The sequence below is a fragment of the Perca fluviatilis genome, chromosome 12, assembly GCF_010015445.1.
Source record: "Perca fluviatilis chromosome 12, GENO_Pfluv_1.0, whole genome shotgun sequence".
NCBI lineage: Eukaryota > Metazoa > Chordata > Actinopteri > Perciformes > Percidae > Perca > Perca fluviatilis.
The window spans coordinates 5,438,306-5,457,345 of record NC_053123.1 but is presented as its reverse complement, the minus strand read 5'-3'; the positions used below and the strand labels follow the sequence as shown (position 1 = coordinate 5,457,345).

Sequence of the window (19,040 nt, the reverse complement as noted above, 5' to 3'; positions counted from 1 at the left end):
ATCATACGTGCAAACTCAGAAGGGCTGAAAAGGTGTTTACTCCAGCTGCTAGCTAACGGTAGGCTAACGTTACCTGCTGTCAGGTGTAGTGTTAACTAGCGTCCCGTGCGGCGATGTTTCAGTTCCCTCTAACGTCCGTTTTCGGAGCATCAGAGAGAAGCGCAGGCATTTAAGTTGTACCTAAATAAGGCACCGAAATCTGGTCGCCCTTCGGTCCGGTAGATAACGGTCGTTAAGGCACCGGGTCTGTGCAGGTGCGATGGATCACGTACACACCAAAAGGGTGTCGGAGTGATATGTTTATACTTCTCATCCAACCACAATCAAATTCACTCTATCCGGATGGAGTGATTTATCTGGATGTGTGTTTTTGAACGATGACAACAAGCCGAACTGAAATAGGAGTAACGAGGCTATTTTTTTAAATGTGAGTAGAAAGTACAGATAATCGCGTGAAAATGTAAGGAGTAGAAGTAAAAAGTCTGCTGTAAAATAATTACTCCAGTAAAGTATAGATACCCAAAATTTCTACTTAAGTAAGGTAATGAAGTATTTGTACTTCGTTACTTGACACCTCTGTGGACAGTACCCACACAGAGAGCTGCCCTGTGACACCGAGGACGCTCTGCTTCTGGACAGAGCTTCAGTGGAACACAAACAGTAAACGCAGCGAGTCAATTATAGTCTGGCTGTGCAGGCCCCAGAACACAGTCCAAACGCCCAGAGTAAACCACCAGCCAGGGAGAGAATGAGAGGATTTGGATTCATCCTGACCAGTGCCATTACCAACTTACAACGTTTAAGAAAAACAACACAGAATAAGGGGAATTCTGATTAAATTACCAAAATCATAATCATCTGCTTTCGCTACCAGGTAGGTGTGTCTGTCACTGCGTGTTGTTGTATATCAGACAAATAAAAGACAGAGTTGCTTCAAGGAAAAGGAAAACCAGACTGATGTTCGAGCCTCTAAATGCAGACTGTGGATATGCTCGGAGGTCAAAATGTGCAGCCGCAGGCATTCTCACACAAATAGAGCCTATTGTGTGCACACCCAGAAAAACACACACAGACACAAACAATTCTCACAATGATATATTCTAACATGTGCGTTTCCGTTTTGTACAATTGCAGCCAGATGGCCGGAGTGTGTGTGTGTGTGTGCGTCTCTGTGTGTGTACTGTCGTTGGGGCTTGCAACTATTAATTCAGAAAGCATGAGAAAGCCTGGGAAAGTGTGTATCAGCAAAATAGTCCACAGAGGAAGTGTTTGCCATTTCTCTTAGCCATCTTCAAAGGAAAAAAATTGAAGGGGAAGTGTAGCACTTAGTCAAGTAATAGTATCATTTCTTTTAAATCATTTTTGAGACAATTCTTGCAAGCCATGCACGATAAATCTCTGTCTAACACCAATTACAAAGCCAGGATTGGATTTTGGCTTTTATAGGCTGTTTATTTCACAGAATCGAATGATGAGAATTTGCTGTGTCATAGTGCCTTTGAGACTAAAGTCAAGAGGTAAATCTCCAGGGCCCAGGACTGTGCTCAGAGTCAAGCGAATGTCAGCAAAATGTCTTGTCAGTGCTTTGAGGGGAACAGAGAGCCAGAGAGTCCAAAACAGAGAAAGGTGAAGTAGTTCCCCGAGAACTAAATTCACACGACACAGTACAGAGAGCATGTTAGCCATCGGGGCGCCACACCACACACACACTCAGAAACTAGCGTCACCAAGCTTCTAGTCGCACTTTGCCAGACCTTCCTCCACAGCGCTGCGGAGGAGGGTCTGGCTAGTCCACACGTGTCTGCATGTATTGAGAAAAGTGACAAAAATACAGACAAAACATTAAACAATGAAAAAATTGTCCAAAAGAAACCCCTGAAAAAAGCAACAAAACCCTTGAAAAATGCAACAAAAACATTGAAAACGTGACAAAAATGCCCCCAAAAACCCAACCAAAAAGCCCAGAATGGATTATTGGAGGGGTTGTAAATTACGCCTATGTATTGAAACATAATTACAAAAGATGTGATCAGTTAAGAAGAGGAACAAAACCAGTGTTCTGCAGCACCTGCAGGGAGAGTGACAACACAAACCTGGCATTTCCAGCACACTACATTTTTAAGAATACACTTATCTCTCCAACTACAGATATTGGTTGGACAGTATTCCTATCAATTTAAAAGAAGAGAAGAAAAAACATTATCCATTGCAGATACTCAGGTTTTGTTTTTTTTTTGACTCAGAGTTGTGCCATTACCTGGAGCCAAGTCAGCTGAGCATCATATTGCATTTGTTCTCACGAGAAGAGCTAAATACAGGCTGTTGATCTCTCATGTGGTAGCAAAATAGTAACGGACATAAAAATAGTTACGATAACATTTTGTTCAGCATGTCCTGCTTCATCGCTCAGAATGAATAAATCTGGGAGTTGTTGGTCAGCGTAATGCTTATCAGTTCAATTTTCTAAGCACAAACGGACATTTGGAAAAACAGAAAAATGGGTTCCAATATCCAATTTTTCACTTTTTTCCACCTTGACAAATTAAAAAATTGGATCTTTAAACTGTTTTTCCAATTTTCTGTTTTTATTCAGAGGATCAGAAATTTAGAAAATTACAAAATTGCCTCTGGGCTCCAATTATTCAATACTGCAATGGTATTCTCTCCCTCGTTCCGCCTAGCTACGCCACAAAACCATCAGTTGCAAGCACCTCTGACCCCAAAGTCTATCAGTTTGTTTTTTAATGGTCCATATGCAGTTAATGACGGTCAGTGTAACGCTTATCAGTTCAATTTTCTAAGCACAAACAGACATTTGGAAAAACAGAAAAATGGGTTTCAATATCCAATTCTTCATTTTTTTCCGCCTTGACAAATTAAAAAATTGGATCTTTAAACTGTTTTTCCAATTTTCTGTTTTTATTCAGAGGATCAGAAATTTAGAAAATTACAAAATTGCATCTGAGCTCCAATTATTCATAATACTGCAATGCTATTCTCTCCCTCGTACCGCCTAGCTACGCCCCACCTCCCCCACTCGAAACCATCAGTTGCACCTCTGACCCCAAATTCTATCAGTTTTTTTTTTTTTTTTGGTCCATATTTTTTGGTCACAGTTAATGACCTGCATACCCTATTCCGCAAAGTAGAGAGAGAGAATACCATGGCAGTATTGAATAATTGGAGCTCAGACGCAATTTTGTAATTTTCTAAATTTCTGATCCTCTAAATAAAAAACAGAGAATTGGAAAAACAGGTTAAAGATCCAATTTTTTAATATTTCAAGGTGGAAAAAAATGAAAAATTTGATATTTGAACCCATTTTTCTGTTTTTCCAAATGTCCGTTTGTTTTTAGAAAATTGAACTGATAAGCGTTACACTGACCAATGACCTGCATATTTCGCAAAGTAGAGGAAGAGAATACCATTGCAGTATTAAATAATTGGAGCTCAGATGCAATTTTCTCAATTTCTGATCCTCTTGGAAAAACAAAAATTGGAAAAACAGGTTAAAGATCCAATTTTTTTAATTTGTCATGGTGGAAAAAAATGAAAAATGGGATATTTGAACCCATTTTTCTGTTTTTCCAAATGTCCGTTTGTGCTTAGAAAATTGAACTGATAAGCGTTACACTGACCGTTGTTGTTGATCACTACCAATGATGAAAATCACTCACAACAGGTTCTTACAGCTGCATTCTGTCACAGACGTTTACTGATACCGGCCTCTACTTTGGACAACTTCTACCAATGTTAATTAAAGGAACAAACTGCTTTATTAAAGTGCTTTCCATTTAATATAAGGAAATCTCCTGCTGGGCGCCGGGGTAGCTCTCCCGGTAGAGTGCACGCCCATACACTGTATAGAGGTTCACTCCTCGACGCGGAGGCCGTGGGTTCGACCCCGACCTGTGGCCGTTTGCTGTGTGTCATTCACCCTCTCTCTTCCCCTTTCATGTCTTTAGCTGGCCTATAAACATAAAGGCCTAAAATGCCCAAAAATTAATCTTTTACCTGCGTTACTGTGGCGCTGTCTACCTGCCGTAAATTGTTTTGTGACTTTGAGGGGGAAATCGGACCAGGGCAGAGGCATTAATAAAAACTAAATAAAAATAGCGTAGTCTCGTTTGCTGTTATGGGTCATTTATGATCAGATGGAAAAATCACAGAGTTTCAGAAACATAAAAAAAAAGTTACATATAGTCTCTTTAAATGTGTTTTTATTTTTTGTAGGTTTTTCCCCCATCATTTGTATCAGCTATGATGACATTGAACCAAAGTAAACACCAAAGTTATTGCTGAGATTTGGGGACATGGCGAGTTTGCTAAAATAAATTCACACAAATCAAGAAACATGAGAAGTCAGTTTACCCCAGTGTGGATCAACGGAAGTACATTGTATGTATTGTCCAGGATGAGACTGGAAATGTCGAAGTTTTGAAGAGTTTTGGATCGTGCAGTAAGTCAGGCCTGCTCGGATCTTTCAGGGAATGATTGTAAAGATTTACAAAGAATATGTTTACACCATTTCCTCTCTACCTGGGACCTTTTGGGACCGATTGGTGCACACGGCGATACACTGGTAAGAGCTAATGAGGTTTAACCATGTATCCAGCTGATTTAAATAGCTCACGGTACTGAATTGTACCGTGAGTTAACTTCATTTAACATTGTATGTGGTATTTTCTTTTGCCGGGTGCAAATGTTCCACCAAAACAAGTTCCTTCCCAAGACTATGTTGCAGAGCCACCGTCGCTGCGTCCGGAAGAAACGCAAACAACCCAGAGTGTTTTTAGTTTTTTTTATCTCCTATCCCAGAATGCATCTGTGGTGGAGCCAGACCTTACTCCACAGCGTTGTGGAGATAGGTCTGGCAATGCAAGACTAGTTTAGCCAGATCCAAGAGTTTTTCCATTGCAGGTCCTTTTTATATCGACAGCTTCATGTGATCCCGCAGGGTGCTATTGAGTGCACCACAACCAAAATAAAATATAGGCTCTAAGTAGGTCAAATGTTTGGATATTACTACACAATTAAACCTTTTACCCCCCACACACACACACACCTCCTCTAGAAAACCTTTTGTTTTGCTCACATATGCTTGCTTATGATATTTTAGTCTTCAACGCACGGGGAAAACAGTATGTGCAGCAAGTGCAGTCGGTCAAAGTTGAAGCAGGAAGTGGGTCTGGGAACTGGGGTTGATGTTTACACCAGTTGATGTTTTGAAGTTATTTGACTGTTCGCCTGCGTTTTCTCTTCCAAATAAGTTCAGCTAACATGAGGGTTTCTTCACAACCTGTGTGATCGCTCATGTTTCCTGCCCCATCTGACTTCTTGTCTGTGATGTCACCATGTGTTCCCAGAGCAAAGCAATTAAGCTGCTGAGCAATGTTTTTATTACCAAACAGAATCATAGCCAAACCTACACACAAAAAAAGACCCAAGTCGTAATAAATTGGAATCTCTCTCTGCACATTAGTAGACGCTCCAAGAATACAACACACAGCTTATTTACAGACAAGCTATTATTACATGCAATAGGTCTGAGTTTAGGAGCCTTCATGCTTTGTTACATGCGAAAACCCACAGCTGATGAGAGACCATGGACACAGCCACGTGTCTGTCTCCTATCTATAAGCACAGCATTTTAGAGTGTGACTTTCACCCACAGCGCTTTATCTCTGCCAACGCCGTACCATGTGCTTTCTTTCACATGAGCACAGTGGCTCCTTTGACCAATTTACCAAATTATAGCCCACTCCTTTAGGAAGGCAGAGGTAGCTAGCATGCAGGGAGTTTCCCCCCCTAAACGTAGCTCAAAGCAGGGCCTCTGGGGAAATGACCCAGGGCTAAATATAAAGCTGTGTTCATCTTTAGAGCTCGAGACACAGCCCATTTAGCTCGGCCCAGCCTGCTCAGTGTGGACAGCGGAGTGGTAAAAATCACCGCGTTGGGTGTGTGATTGTGGGTGTGAGACGTGGTGCGAGAGAGAGACAGGAAACAGACAGCATTGATTGTGAGTGTTGGAACGAGTCAGTGTTTACGTTCAGCCAGGGAGCTGAGCACGCTGTAACTGATGCCAGTGTGACACTGAACGAACGAAAGAAAACCCTTCAATTATTATTCATAGCTATACTGTATATATGGCAGAGATGCTCTCAAGTCTCCGAGCTAGAGTCCAAGTCAAGTCTCAAGTGTCTGAGCTAGAGTCCAAGTCAAGTCTCAAGTCTCTGAGCTAGAGTCCAAGTCAAGTCTCAAGTCTCAAGTCTCCGAGCTAGAGTCCAAGTCAAGTCTCAAGTCTCAAGTCTCTGAGCTAGAGTCTAAGTCAAGCCTCAAGTCTCTGAGCTAGAGTCCAAGTCAAGTCTCAAGTCTCTGAGCTAGAGTCCAAGTCAAGTCTCTGAGCTAGAGTCCAAGTCAAGTCTCTGAGCTGGAGTCCAAGTCAAGTCTCAAGTCTCTCAGCTAGAGTCCAAGTCAAGCCTCAAGTCTCTGAGCTAGAGTCCAAGTCAAGTCTCAAGTCTCCGAGCTAGAGTCCAAGTCAAGTCTCAAGTCTCTGAGCTAGAGTCCAAGTCAAGTCTCAAGTCTCTGAGCTAGAGTCCAAGTCAAGTCTCAAGTCTCTGAGCTAGAGTCCAAGTCAAGTCTCAAGTCTCTGAGCTAGAGTCCAAGTCAAGTCTCAAGTCTCTGACCTAGAGTCTAAGTCAAGTCTCTGAGCTAGAGTCCAAGTCAAGACTCAAGTCTCTGAGCTGGAGTCCAAGTCAAGTCTCAAGTCTCTGAGCTGGAGTCCAAGTCAAGTCTCAAGTCTCTGAGCTAGAGTCTAAGTCAAGACTCAAGTCTCCGAGCTAGAGTCCAAGACAAGTCTCAAGTCTCAGATCTAGAGTCCAAGTCAAGTCTCAAGTGTCTGAGCTAGAGTCCAAGTCAAGTCTCAAGTGTCTGAGCTAGAGTCCAAGTCAAGTCTCAAGTCTCTGAGCTAGAGTCCAAGTCAAGTCTCAAGTCTCTGAGCTAGAGTCCAAGTCAAGTCTCAAGTCTCTGAGCTAGAGTCCAAGACAAGTCTCTGAGCTAGAGTCCAAGACAAGTCTCTGAGCTAGAGTCCAAGACAAGTCTCAAGTCTCTGAGCTAGAGTCCAAGACAAGTCTCTGAGCTAGAGTCCAAGACAAGTCTCTGAGCTAGAGTCCAAGACAAGTCTCTGAGCTGGAGTCCACATATTTAGCATTCAGTGCTTCTTATGTTTGAGACATTGTTGTATGAAGTGTTTGAAGCCAAAGCTTCTGATGAATGACCCAGCAGCTGCTGGTGCTGTGGACATGTTTGTTGTCCTCTCTCACGTGTAGCCGCGCGCAGCAGATACGTATCACGTGTTACGTAGGTAGGTTAGAGGTTACGGTCACCTCACCAGACGTTTCCTAAAAATAAAGATTGTTCACGAGTCCCGCATCTCGAGTTCGAGTTGAGTCTGAAGACTGTTGAGGACGAGTCTCAAGTCAATGTGTGTGCAACTTAAGTGCGACTCGAGTCCAAGTTTCAAACTTGTGTCCCCATCTCTGATAGAGACAGAGTGAGTGTAGTCACTAACCATACACGGGAAGCTCTGCTGTTGTTTTCAGAGTATATCCTTGTGTCTGTATGTATGTGTGAGTCAGAGTAAGGGTGTGTGCCGAGTGCCACTCATCCTTTCCTCTCCCCTACAACTCCCCCTCCTCCCTGCTTCTCCCTCAACACATTTTCAGGACAATTCTTTGGAATCTAAAGCACACAGCATGTGCACTGGCAGCAGCAGCAGAGTGGCTACGCTAGCAGCTCTGCTCCTATGTTTGCACTGCGTTTTGAACAATCGCCAACAGTGAGAGCTTAGCGGTCTTAGACTTGCCTCGATGTGCTTGTGTTTCAACTAAGCTTCTGGAATGATGCAGAAAGAAACTTTTATTCCACCTTTAATGGGAAATGATGCAGCGTTTCTCACTGGTAATGACATGAAAAGATGAAAAATTCTACATTTACATTTCAGTCTACATTTGTTGTGTAGACTCATGTTCTCATGTAGGCGACTGGTTCATGCCACAACTAAAGTCCCCAAAACAATGCAGGATGAGGAAAGAAAGAAATAGTTACTGTTTGGTTCTTCCGAGATGCCACTTACTGATCAGTCTCGAATGAAATTACATTTGAAAATAAATTCTGAGCTTGTTTTATTCCACTGGGAGCACCAGTTGTCTGTTCTGGCAACTTGTAACAAAAATAAATAAATACTGAGTCTAGGGCTGCAACTGACGATTATTATCTCAATTAATTGATTAGTTGTTTGGTCTCTAAGATGACAGAAAAATGTCTGTTTCCCAAAAGCCCAAGATGATGTCCTCAAATGACTTGTTTTCTCCACAACTCAAAGATATTCAGTTTTGAGGAGAGAAGAAACTAGAACATATTCACATTTAAGAAGCTGCAATCAGAGACTTTGACATTTAGTTTCTTTAAAAAATGATTAATCGATTACCAAAATAGTACTAGCTCTGATTGTCTTCATGCCATGGTATGGGGAGTTTCCCCTTTGTGTCAAACACTATCCATCACAGTGGGCAGCACGGACTGACAGATGAGACACAGGACACCTGTAGATGCTCCAAGCTGACATGTCCAACAGTGCCTTCTAGTGGGAAGAAACACAAACTGTAGGCTTTGATACAAGTTGAAATAATAATAGTTCACCTGAAGCCTCAGTCCTTCACAGTACAATCCATTCAGACGCTGTCACTCTGCGCTGCTGGGAACAGCAAACAGCTATATGTCACTGACGCTGAAAGTCAATTTAAATAAATGATGCTCATTCCTTCAGTGACAGAGCTTTCTTAGTTTCTCTACTTTTAGGAAGTTGGTGAAAACTGTGAATGTGTTTGTTTGCTTTCAAAGTAAAAGCGCAGCTGGCAAGAGCTTTGAAAAATGTTTTCCCCGTCTAGTGGGCTGCCTAAAAAAGGCAATCCTGCTTCACTAGAGCTGAAGCCACCCCCCGAGCTAATTCCTGCTTGGTTTAAAAGATGCAAGATGTACTGATTAAGCCTTTGAAAAAAACAAGAGGAATGTTTGCTGTCACTTGCAAGGGACTGCTGGTTCACTGTAGTTTTCAGTGTAAGTCATTCAAACATACGCTTTCTTCTCCTTCAAGCAACAACTTATCACATATTTCCCTCCCAGAAGAGAGTAACGCCATCCCATGGGCCAGGTAAACAGTGGAAATCAATATCACCGTATTAATGATGAGAAATGTTTTCTGGTATTGATATAACAACATGGCAAATGTATTCAAAATCACATGTAAAAGAATCAAAATGATGAACTGTCTTCCACTATTAAAGCCGACGTTAAGATTTGTCAAAACATCAAATGTGTAAAACAAAACTTTTGTTTTTATTTTTTATTCAATTACCATTGAATCATCCATATGGACAATTGAATTTCTAAAATCAATAACACAGCCTACTCATAACACCTTGATAAGTCTACAATACAAATATTTGACTGCTTCATCTTCATCTGCTTCATTAGTCTCAATAACACACGCGCAAACGCTCTCTCCACACACACACACACACACACACACACACACACACACACACACACACACACACACACACACACACACACACACACACACACACACACACACACACACACACACACACACACACAGCTGTTCCTCTCTCATGCTCTGTGGTCCTTCATCTGCAGCATTCACACAGCCATGTCCCAGAAATGTAAACAGAGTGCTGGGGCAGGAGGGGCTGGGTGGGCCTGTGTGTATCCAGGGTTGGGGGTTAGTGATGGGGTTGCAGTGTGTATGCTTGTTCCCGTTCCCACCCCTCTTGGGGTAGAGGGGCTTTCAAAATGCCAGGGATCCCTCAGGACCAGATGAGAGGAGATAGTGGACAGTCCTCGCTGTGGGAAATACCCCTGAGCTGTCTTTGACCCTAACCCACCTCTGCCTTCTCTGTGTTTGTCTCCAGGCCTGTCCCTGTCCCTGTCCCTGTCCATGTCCATGTCCTTGTCCTTGTCCATGTCCATGTCTCTGTCCCTGCTCCTGCTGATACGACCAGACTGCTCACTTGGTTATGTAACCGAAAGCCTTCGGCAACATGTGAACAAGGAGAGACTCTGCAGAGAGACTCTCGGCATCTGCCAGGGATTTTTGCTCCTCCTGTGTGTGTGTGTGTGTGTGTGTGTGTGTGTGTGTGTGTGTGTGTGAGCGTGTGTGTATATACATGCAGATGTTGATGTAGGTGGAGTTTGGGGACTTTATGTTGCACAAAATGTTAAGAATGTCTAAACAAGTGCTCTTTGTGTGTGTGTATGTATGTGTGTGTGTGTGTGTGTGTGTGTGTGTGTGTGTGTGTGTGTGTGTGTGTGTGGAGAGGGTCTCCTCAGTCACACCGACACAGACACACACACACACACACACACACACACACACACACACACCTAAACAAGTCACTTTTTCTCCTCCACTCTTAATATTTCAACTCTGCATATGTCCCAATATGGTAATAACACTGAAATATTATGAAAATAACCCTAAGAAAAAGTGAAAAGGAATTGTGCAAGCCTTATCTAGACTACTGTTACTACTTTATCACTGCAATGTTTGTTTTTCTTTTCTTCGGCCTCACTGAATTCCTCAGGCATGTTAAATCTCAGATGTTCTGTACATTATGCAATCCGAACAATGTGTGCAATGTAGTTAATAGCCTACACGACAAAATAGGTTGTATGTCACTGCCTTTCAAACTGCCATAACAAAAATGAATCACGAGACTGGCTTGTGATCTGTGGGTTAGGAGGATCCCGTTAGGCACAACAACAGACTAAAGTCCAATTCATGCTTGCTGCATCTGTGTGGCGGGCATGCTCTACAGAAGCTAAATTGATTCACCAACTTCATTTCCAGTGAAAGACATCTGCTTACATGCAGCGGTGGAAGAAGTATTCAGAACTAAAAACTAGTAACTGTCAGATGAATGTAGTGGAGTGAAAAGTACAATATTCCTCTCTGAAATGTAGTAGAAGTAGAAGGTGGCATGAAAAGAAAAGACTCCTGTTAAGTACAAGTATCTCAACATTTGAACTTAAGTTAAGTACTTGAGTAAATGTACTTAGTTACATTCCACCACTGCCTACATGTCTGCAGCTGTCTGCGTCCATACTGAAGTAGAACAAACCAACAGTAGCAGCACTGTGAGGCTTCACTCAGGCGCAGTGGTGCTTTGAGCGAAGGATGCTGATGTTTAGCATATATAGCATTTACTTTCAGCCATGATGCTTACATGGCTGATTACTTCAGGGAAAGATGGTTGTCATGGCTAAAACCAACCAACAGTGACTGTTGGTAGGAAGTCTCACTGTACAGCAAACCACCTAACCAGCCTAAGACATTGTTTCTGTACCAGTGTTTGCAACTGAGAGACAACTATCATCATTTGCATCCACCATTCGTCAGTAAACAGACCAAATGCTGTTGTTTTTTCTGTCAGGGACAGTCCCTTTAAGTTAGGCAGGTGAGCAAAGTATTATTAAAGCTTAGGTGCCACTAGTCTATATCGACGACGTTCCACTTCTGGGATTGTTCCGGTGCTGCTGGAAATTCCGCCCGACTGCTCCTGAGATCTCTGCAGGGTAAATCCAGACAGCTAGCTAGGCTATCTGTCCAATCTGAGTCTTCTGTTGCACGACTTAAACAACCTTTAAACGTACGCACATTCCATCAAAACAAGTTCCTTCCCGAAGCACAGCGCCGCCGAAGATGATTGTGATTGGTTTAAAGAAATGCCAATAAACCAGAGCACGTTTTTCTCCAATCCCAGAATGCTGTGTGGACTTGCCAGACCCTCCTAACTAAGGTGGCACTAAAATACATCACTGTCAAAAGTCTCAGCAGCTGCTGTTTATTAGAAGAAAGATCTGAACCGACAATAGGAAACCCCGCCAAAATGCAAGGGTTGATGTTGGCATCTGATAACCAGCAGTTACTAGAGTTTGGAAAGCCTGACATAACTAAGCAGGCTGAATGTGACTGCAGTCTGAACCAATGTTTCTTCATACTGTTCTTTCAAATACTGGTAAGAACACTGGAGAGGGTTAATGACTAGCCTAGCGTGTAGCAGTCCATTATAAAAACAGGTCATAGTGGATAGGTCTAGGATTGTTTTCACTCTCTTAACTGCAATGCATGGTGGGATGACTTTATAAAACTGCAGTTTACAAGCCACCGTTTGCTTGTAATTCAGCAAAAAAAAAATGAACAATGCATATAAACAAGAACATGAACTGCACAAATTACACGTTTCAGAAATAAAAAAAAAGAAAGAAGTGAGCTATAAGATTCTTTTAAGTTTTTTTTTTTAAATGTGCAGTGCTTTCTCTGCATCAGAGATCAATTAACAAATTGCCTAGGTTTAAGTAATTCTCTAATGAAAGCCCTGTTGATTAATGGAGGAGTGAGGGTTGGGTTGCATTTGGATAATGAATTGTGTCAAACAAGATAGAAAAAATGCATCAAAGTGACCCTCTCACTTTAACCCAGTGCTTAACTCGCTCTTTCTATCTTTCCTCCATCTTAGCCGAAGTGGACGCTTGCAGGGAGAAACTGACCATGACGTCCAGTCTTTTGTAGAGCACCCTTAGGTCTTCTAATCTGTAGTAGATCAATGCATTCTCGTGAACTGGTTTGTATGATATCGTACAAAAACATGCACAACAATTCATAATTACGCTGACCGCCGGCCGGTCACATGACAACCGGTAACATGACAGTTAATTAGCGTTCTTTACAGTTAAATTAAGCTGACAAAATGTTACTGGGAGCCAGCTACAGAGCATGGTGAGCTGCTTTCAGAGGCTGTTGCTAGTTGAGTTTATCCGACAAAAGGTGGTCGTCATGAGGGGACGACAATTAAGTTTAGGCACCAATCGTGGTCTGGATTAAAACACTTCTGGGACACAAAAACGGGTTTCCTGGGTAAAAGTCTCTACTGCTTGAGAGGCTCTCTGCAGCAAACAGCAATAAATACAGTACGTGGAATACATACACAGTGCTTTACTTTTCGTTGCTATACGTACGAATGGTTTATGAGAACAGCCTGAATATATACGTGTACATACACACTTGAAAATGCTGGATCATCACGTAGAACACATGAGAAACGCATGACGCCCACGGCTCTTAGTTCAATATTAAACAGGTTTCTTATGGCCTAGTTTGTACATTCCCAGGGATCTGGGATCATACTGTGTACCGTTAGAGGATGCCTGATTGGTGCTTGTATACACAGCATAATACAGGGCACATCAGGGAAATATGTTTGGTTCTAAACACAGCGCTAATTGGACCACATCTAGACCATCTCTGCCCTGCAGTTACTCATTACTTAGCAATGTCCTGGCCCTGTTTCCCCACTACACAAGACCTATAGAAAACAGAAATAAGAAGTTGAATGACGTATGTGTTAGAGGTTTATGCTTTTCTGAGTGTGTGCATATCTTTGCTTGGGCATGTGTTCAGATGTGCAGTCTACCTCACCACAACCCCTAATATCTCTCTCCCTCTCCCTCAAGCCCGTCATCCAGCCTTTGTTTGTGCAAAATAAAAAAAGAACTATTCCTGGCAGAGCTGGCTTGACATGAGGGCACATCTGAGGAATGCTCCCAGCATGCTTCACAGCACGCCGTGCACGTCCAAGTGCAGGGGTCTGGTTGGGGGTACTCACTTCTGTCATCATCATCGCCGTTGGATGCCAACGGCACACACACATTATCAATTACAATAAATGGGCTGCCAGTTGGCATCACCTTCCCACGGTGGGCTGCTTCCAAATTTATTCTGTAGACTCCATAGTTAATAACTAGTGGGTTACTATATTTACATCAGGACTACGAGGCCGCTAATTTCATAATTACACTCATTTTACTTGCGTGCATGCTGGTGCAGTTACATCTGATAAAATTTTAGTGTCTTATTTCTGTCAGTTACCAATGCTGTGGCACCTAGGAACAGACTGTCAAAATCTGTGGAATTCCCCTTTAGGCCAACAAGAAGTGCCCCCCAAAAAAAGGGAAATTTGAACATCTACAATCTACATCTACAAAGTTGTGTGATACGATTTAAAGACCCACAAAGCCTACTAAATGGTCCTTGCAGTGAGTTTAATCAGCTATGTTTGATTTTATCAATGCCGAAGTAGTTGTTTACGCGAGGACAAGTACAGGGAACTGTGGGGCAGTGCACACTCAGTGATTTCTTGCATGTTTTTTCACGAATGTTGCAATCATTTACTTCTTCCTTTTTTCTTCCACTCCTAATCTTGCAAAGAGTACACTTCATCTGAAATCAGTTATAATAGGTTGGGCACCGTCATACCAACGTGACAAAAATGCTTCGTAGTGAGCAGTAGAGTCATTCTGACATTTTGAAAGTGATTTGTACTAGGTTTGACTGCTGGTCTGTCTTTGGTCTGTCCGTCATTTGAACCACGTAAGTCATTTATTTTAGTTGCTTCCAAATCCAAACTACGGAAATTCATATTTGGGGTGAGTAGGGTTGGGTATCGTTTTTTTTATCGATACCGGTGCTAAAACGATACTTTTAAAACGGTGCAGATGCCTGAACGGTGCCCTAACGGCGCCTGAACCAATGCTTAAAAAAATAGGGTAATAGGGAATAGGGTATTTTACAATAACTTTGAATGCACCACAAGGCTTACTAGTTTCAAGTGAACGCACCATCTGTGTTGTTTTTACGACGGCAGCTGCAGACTGCTTAACGTCCCGCTGTTGGAATCCTCTACAGTGAAATACAGTCACACTTTACACCGTTTAGCTGTCAGCATTTTAACCGTGTTTAATCCAGCTGCTAGTTAACGGTAGGCTAACGTTACCTGCTGTCAGGTGAATTGTTAACTAGCGTCACGTGCAGCGATGCTCCTGCATCAGAGAGCAGCGCAAAAGGCGTTTAATTGAAGCTGAAACGAGGCATAGAAATCTGCGTTGTAATTCTGTCCGGTAGATACCGGTCGTTTAGGCACCGGTGCCGTATTAGCACCGGGTTTCGGTACCCAACCCTAGGAGTGAGGGTGGGAGGCAGCTCCAGGGCGGACCAAAGACCTTTGGTCGGCACCTGTGGGGGCTCAATTTCATCCAAACGTGGGCGCCAGCGCCTGGGGTCTGATATAGTCTGTTCCCGACGGATCAGCAAACTTTATGTTTTTGCCTTTAGCATTGTTATCACTTGGCTTTTGCCCTTTTTGAAGTTAGAGCAACTAGAGGGGTCAAAGGTTATATGACACCATTAACAGGCGACCAAATGGAAAATCCTGTGTCAATGATAACAAATTACAGATTTCTATGGGTTTGAACATTGCTGGAAACATTTGGAATGTCAGTACACAGCTAAACAAAATATAACATAGGTGTAGTCGTTTCTAGACATTTTCATGCACAAATATTTCATATTATATCGTTAAATTGTGTTTAACTAAAAAACAGTAAAGTGCACCTCTTAGGCCAATAAAAACAGTGGAATCAAAAGGTTATGTTATTCTTATGCTGAGAAACGGCTGCATGAAAATATCAGATGTTCATTTTATTCAGAATGGAACATTATCATCCGGTAATAAAGCTGTGTATTTTTTGTAGCTCGTCCCATCTGAATGGAATGTCTGGATTCTCATAAGAAAAAGGTTGTTTTTAAAAAAAAACTTTTTCTCCGACTAAGTTAATATATGGTCGATGTTGCAATCAGTCTGCACCTGAGTGGGGCAGTAAATCATGCTGGCCTCAGACTGTGAGCGAAGGAATTCACCAAACAAGGTGCTGCAGAGAGCCGACACACACCTCAGGCTGGGGTACTGCTGCTGGGAACACTCTCTCACAGGCATGCACACTCACACGTCCACACACACACACACACACACACACACACACACACACACACACACACACACACACACACACACACACACACACACACACACACTAACAGCATCATCCACTTCCTGTCATACGGAGCCACGGCCAGAGGGGTGACACATACTGTATGCACATGTAGAATCACTTACTCAGAGAAATGAAATAAAGCACAGCAGCTTAACACCCTAACCCAACTTCAGGTGCATAAAAGCAACCTGTGTTCAGGTATGGACCTATATCATTATTATTTCTCATATTCCTCCAATGGCCATGTATTTTAGGCTATACCAGACAGCATGACCGTTTTTAGTCTTTTAAGCCAGTTTTTTCCTCGGTGGTAAAGGTACACCAAGAAATGTTTTACACCTCAGCTGATCAGCATTTATGAGAGCAATCAGCACCTTTAACGCAGCCACAAAAGCCTCTGGGAAAACTCCTGTTGGCAAGCCAAGCTAAAAGAGATAAAATAGAGGCAGATGCCCTGGGGCTTCTATTACCTTCTATAGACCGAATTACAGTGACATCATCCCAACACAAAAATCACTTCCAGGTAGACAAATGGAGAGATGTGAAATCGGCAGACTCGCTCATTTCTGTTTTAGCCGTAACTGTCTGAAGTTTAAAATGGGCTTTTTTTTAATATACTGGGCTGCTTTGCTAGCACCTTTGATAAACCAAATCTAGCATTACAAACAGCAATATCTCCTAGTCGGTGGGACTGACTGCTAGTTTGGGTGGTGTCATTTCCTTTAGACTGTGGCCCAAGAGGTAAATAAGTGTTAGTGAAAGTGCTGACATATGAAAGCATCAAACATGCATTTTAGATGAGAGTATATTCAGTTGTTTCTCGCCCCCGTTTGCTCAGCGCCGTTAGATTTTACATATTGTTCTATTAAAACTGATTCTATTCTGTGTTTGCACTGACTCAGTGAAAAGTAAGTCAACTGAGCCAAACAACTTCACTTACAATATTTGTCTCGTAGCAACTTGAAGATGACTGTCATTAGAGCAAATGGTCAAAGCTATCAGCAGAGGAGTAGCAGATTTAACAGACTACAGGTTAAGTCAGGGAAGTGTCATGTTTATGTCATATGGAGGCCAACATGTAGTGTGGGAGGGTGTTCATTTCAGAAACCAAAGAGCTCGCTTCCAGAGCAGCCCTTTAGCGAGAAAGAACATCTTGCACATCTTAAACAGATGTCTTCATGTAGAAAGCCTCTGGTGCGAAAGCATCTGCAGAGGATAATAACATGTTCTTGCTTGATCACTGCAGCTTTTATGAAAGAAAAACAAGAAGTTTCGGGGAAATATTTTCTCTGCGAGCGTCAAAAAGAGTGCAGGGGGATATTTGCTTTGGGTTGACAAGCGCCCAAAACCATTTAAACACACAACATATGAGAAAGAGAGCGAGGAAATCATCTCCGTGTCTAACACGGCTCCCAATGCCAATACCAAATAAGGCAACAGAGCAAGCATGCTTTTTATTGCCCTTGCAAAAATCACTTCATACTCAGACTCAGACTCAAACACCAGAAGACGTCATCATGATAGCAGATTCAAGGACTCTGCTTTTTATTTACCTTTCTTATCTAGAGGATTTTTTGATTTCCTGACACAGCCGCCAATAGATCCAAAACCCAAATCCAAATTTCCATTTTTTTATTTCAGCAAAACAGAAAAAAAACAACGGCTAATCAATGTTTAAATCAAGTAAAGTCTGGTTTATTTATATAGCCCTAAATCACAAGTTTGTCCCAGGGGGCCTCCAGATAACGGTCCATTCTGCGCAATAGTAACTACCTTGTTAGTGGAGCTGATAGAGGCTGTTACCTTCCAACCCTGTTTGCAATAATTCTGCACCAGGAAGGACCCTGTAATGCCTGCTGAGCACGTACAGCACGGAAGCAATTACTAAAACATAACAAACAAAAAAGTGTTACTTACCAGCTCATAGTTTGTTGCTGGAACACAAGATGAAGACACCTAAAAACAAAAATAGAACCGGTCAGTCATATTGTTGCTTGTTTGCAGTTGTTTTATTACATGAACATTATAAACAGCAATGGAATTGTAACATTCCTAACATTTAGGTGAGGCTTTATGGTTTTATGTCATGAAAGTGCCCCCAACATGCCGCCATTGTTGTACTCCATAGCTAATGAATATGCAGATGCAAACCAGAATGGCGGGACAGGCTTCACTTAAAGCTACACAAGTCGGTATTTTGATATTAACAATGTAAAGAATTAATGTAAATATTTTGCACATCCAAACAATTCTGCTGTGCAGTTGTGTAAAAAGGACAAAAACAAGGACTTGAAGAAAGAGAAAATCCTGCACACTGCTCTTCCTGCAGCATCACCATTTATTAAAGAAAAGACTCTGGACCTTTGTCAAGAGTGTTATATTATTGATTTTGGGATTTTCTCTTTCTTCAAGTTCATATTAGCAATGTAAAAGATGACAATGTGTAATGTGAAAGGGCTCACTCGTAGTGACAAACCTACAGAGAATCATCACCCGACTGCAGTACTCCTCAGCTCTATGGAGCGTTTTTTTGTTAGCATCTTTCAGCTCATTGTTTTGGTTTTACGGCTCGGAACTTTACTGTTTTTAGCTCACTGCTCTCATCAACCTTATTTCCAGCAGCAGTAAAAACTCTGATTATCCTACTGTACACTAGCTACCCAGCAATAAACATCACACAGACACAATACGCATCTAGAAGGGCACAGACCTCCGCCGAGGCCATGCCCTATCTTGCAATGTTAAAGAAAGTGAAAAAGAATTAGTGTATCTGCCCTGTTGTTTGGATCAGCTACAAAGTATATGGGGCATTTCTTTGGCTCATCCTACACCCTCCCACCAAGTTTCACGAAAATCGGATCCTGCTGACAGACAGACAAACAAACCGAACCGAAAACATAATCTCATTGGCGTAGGTAACAAGCTGGAAAGCATTTATCATCCAAAGAGCCAGATGATTATATAGATGACTACATGTTAGCCATATCAACGTTATAAAGGTCAGTGTTGTGTTCACAGCAGCTTGTTGTGCAGCCCCCAAGTGGCCAAAAACCAATGACTACAGCTTTAAA

The 19,040-nt window shown here is 42.2% G+C and overlaps 1 protein-coding gene across 10 annotated transcripts in view; it reads right to left on the bottom strand.

Moving 5' to 3' along the window:
- Positions 1 to 19,040, bottom strand: part of tns1b (tensin 1b) — a 247,597-nt gene that overhangs the window by 94,817 nt on the left and 133,740 nt on the right. For all 10 annotated transcript variants that reach the window (XM_039817480.1, XM_039817472.1, XM_039817471.1 and 7 more), the window contains one exon: positions 17,887 to 17,925. In XM_039817480.1, coding sequence (XP_039673414.1) covers positions 17,887 to 17,925 — 39 coding nt within the window. The remainder of the gene's footprint in view (positions 1 to 17,886; positions 17,926 to 19,040) is intronic.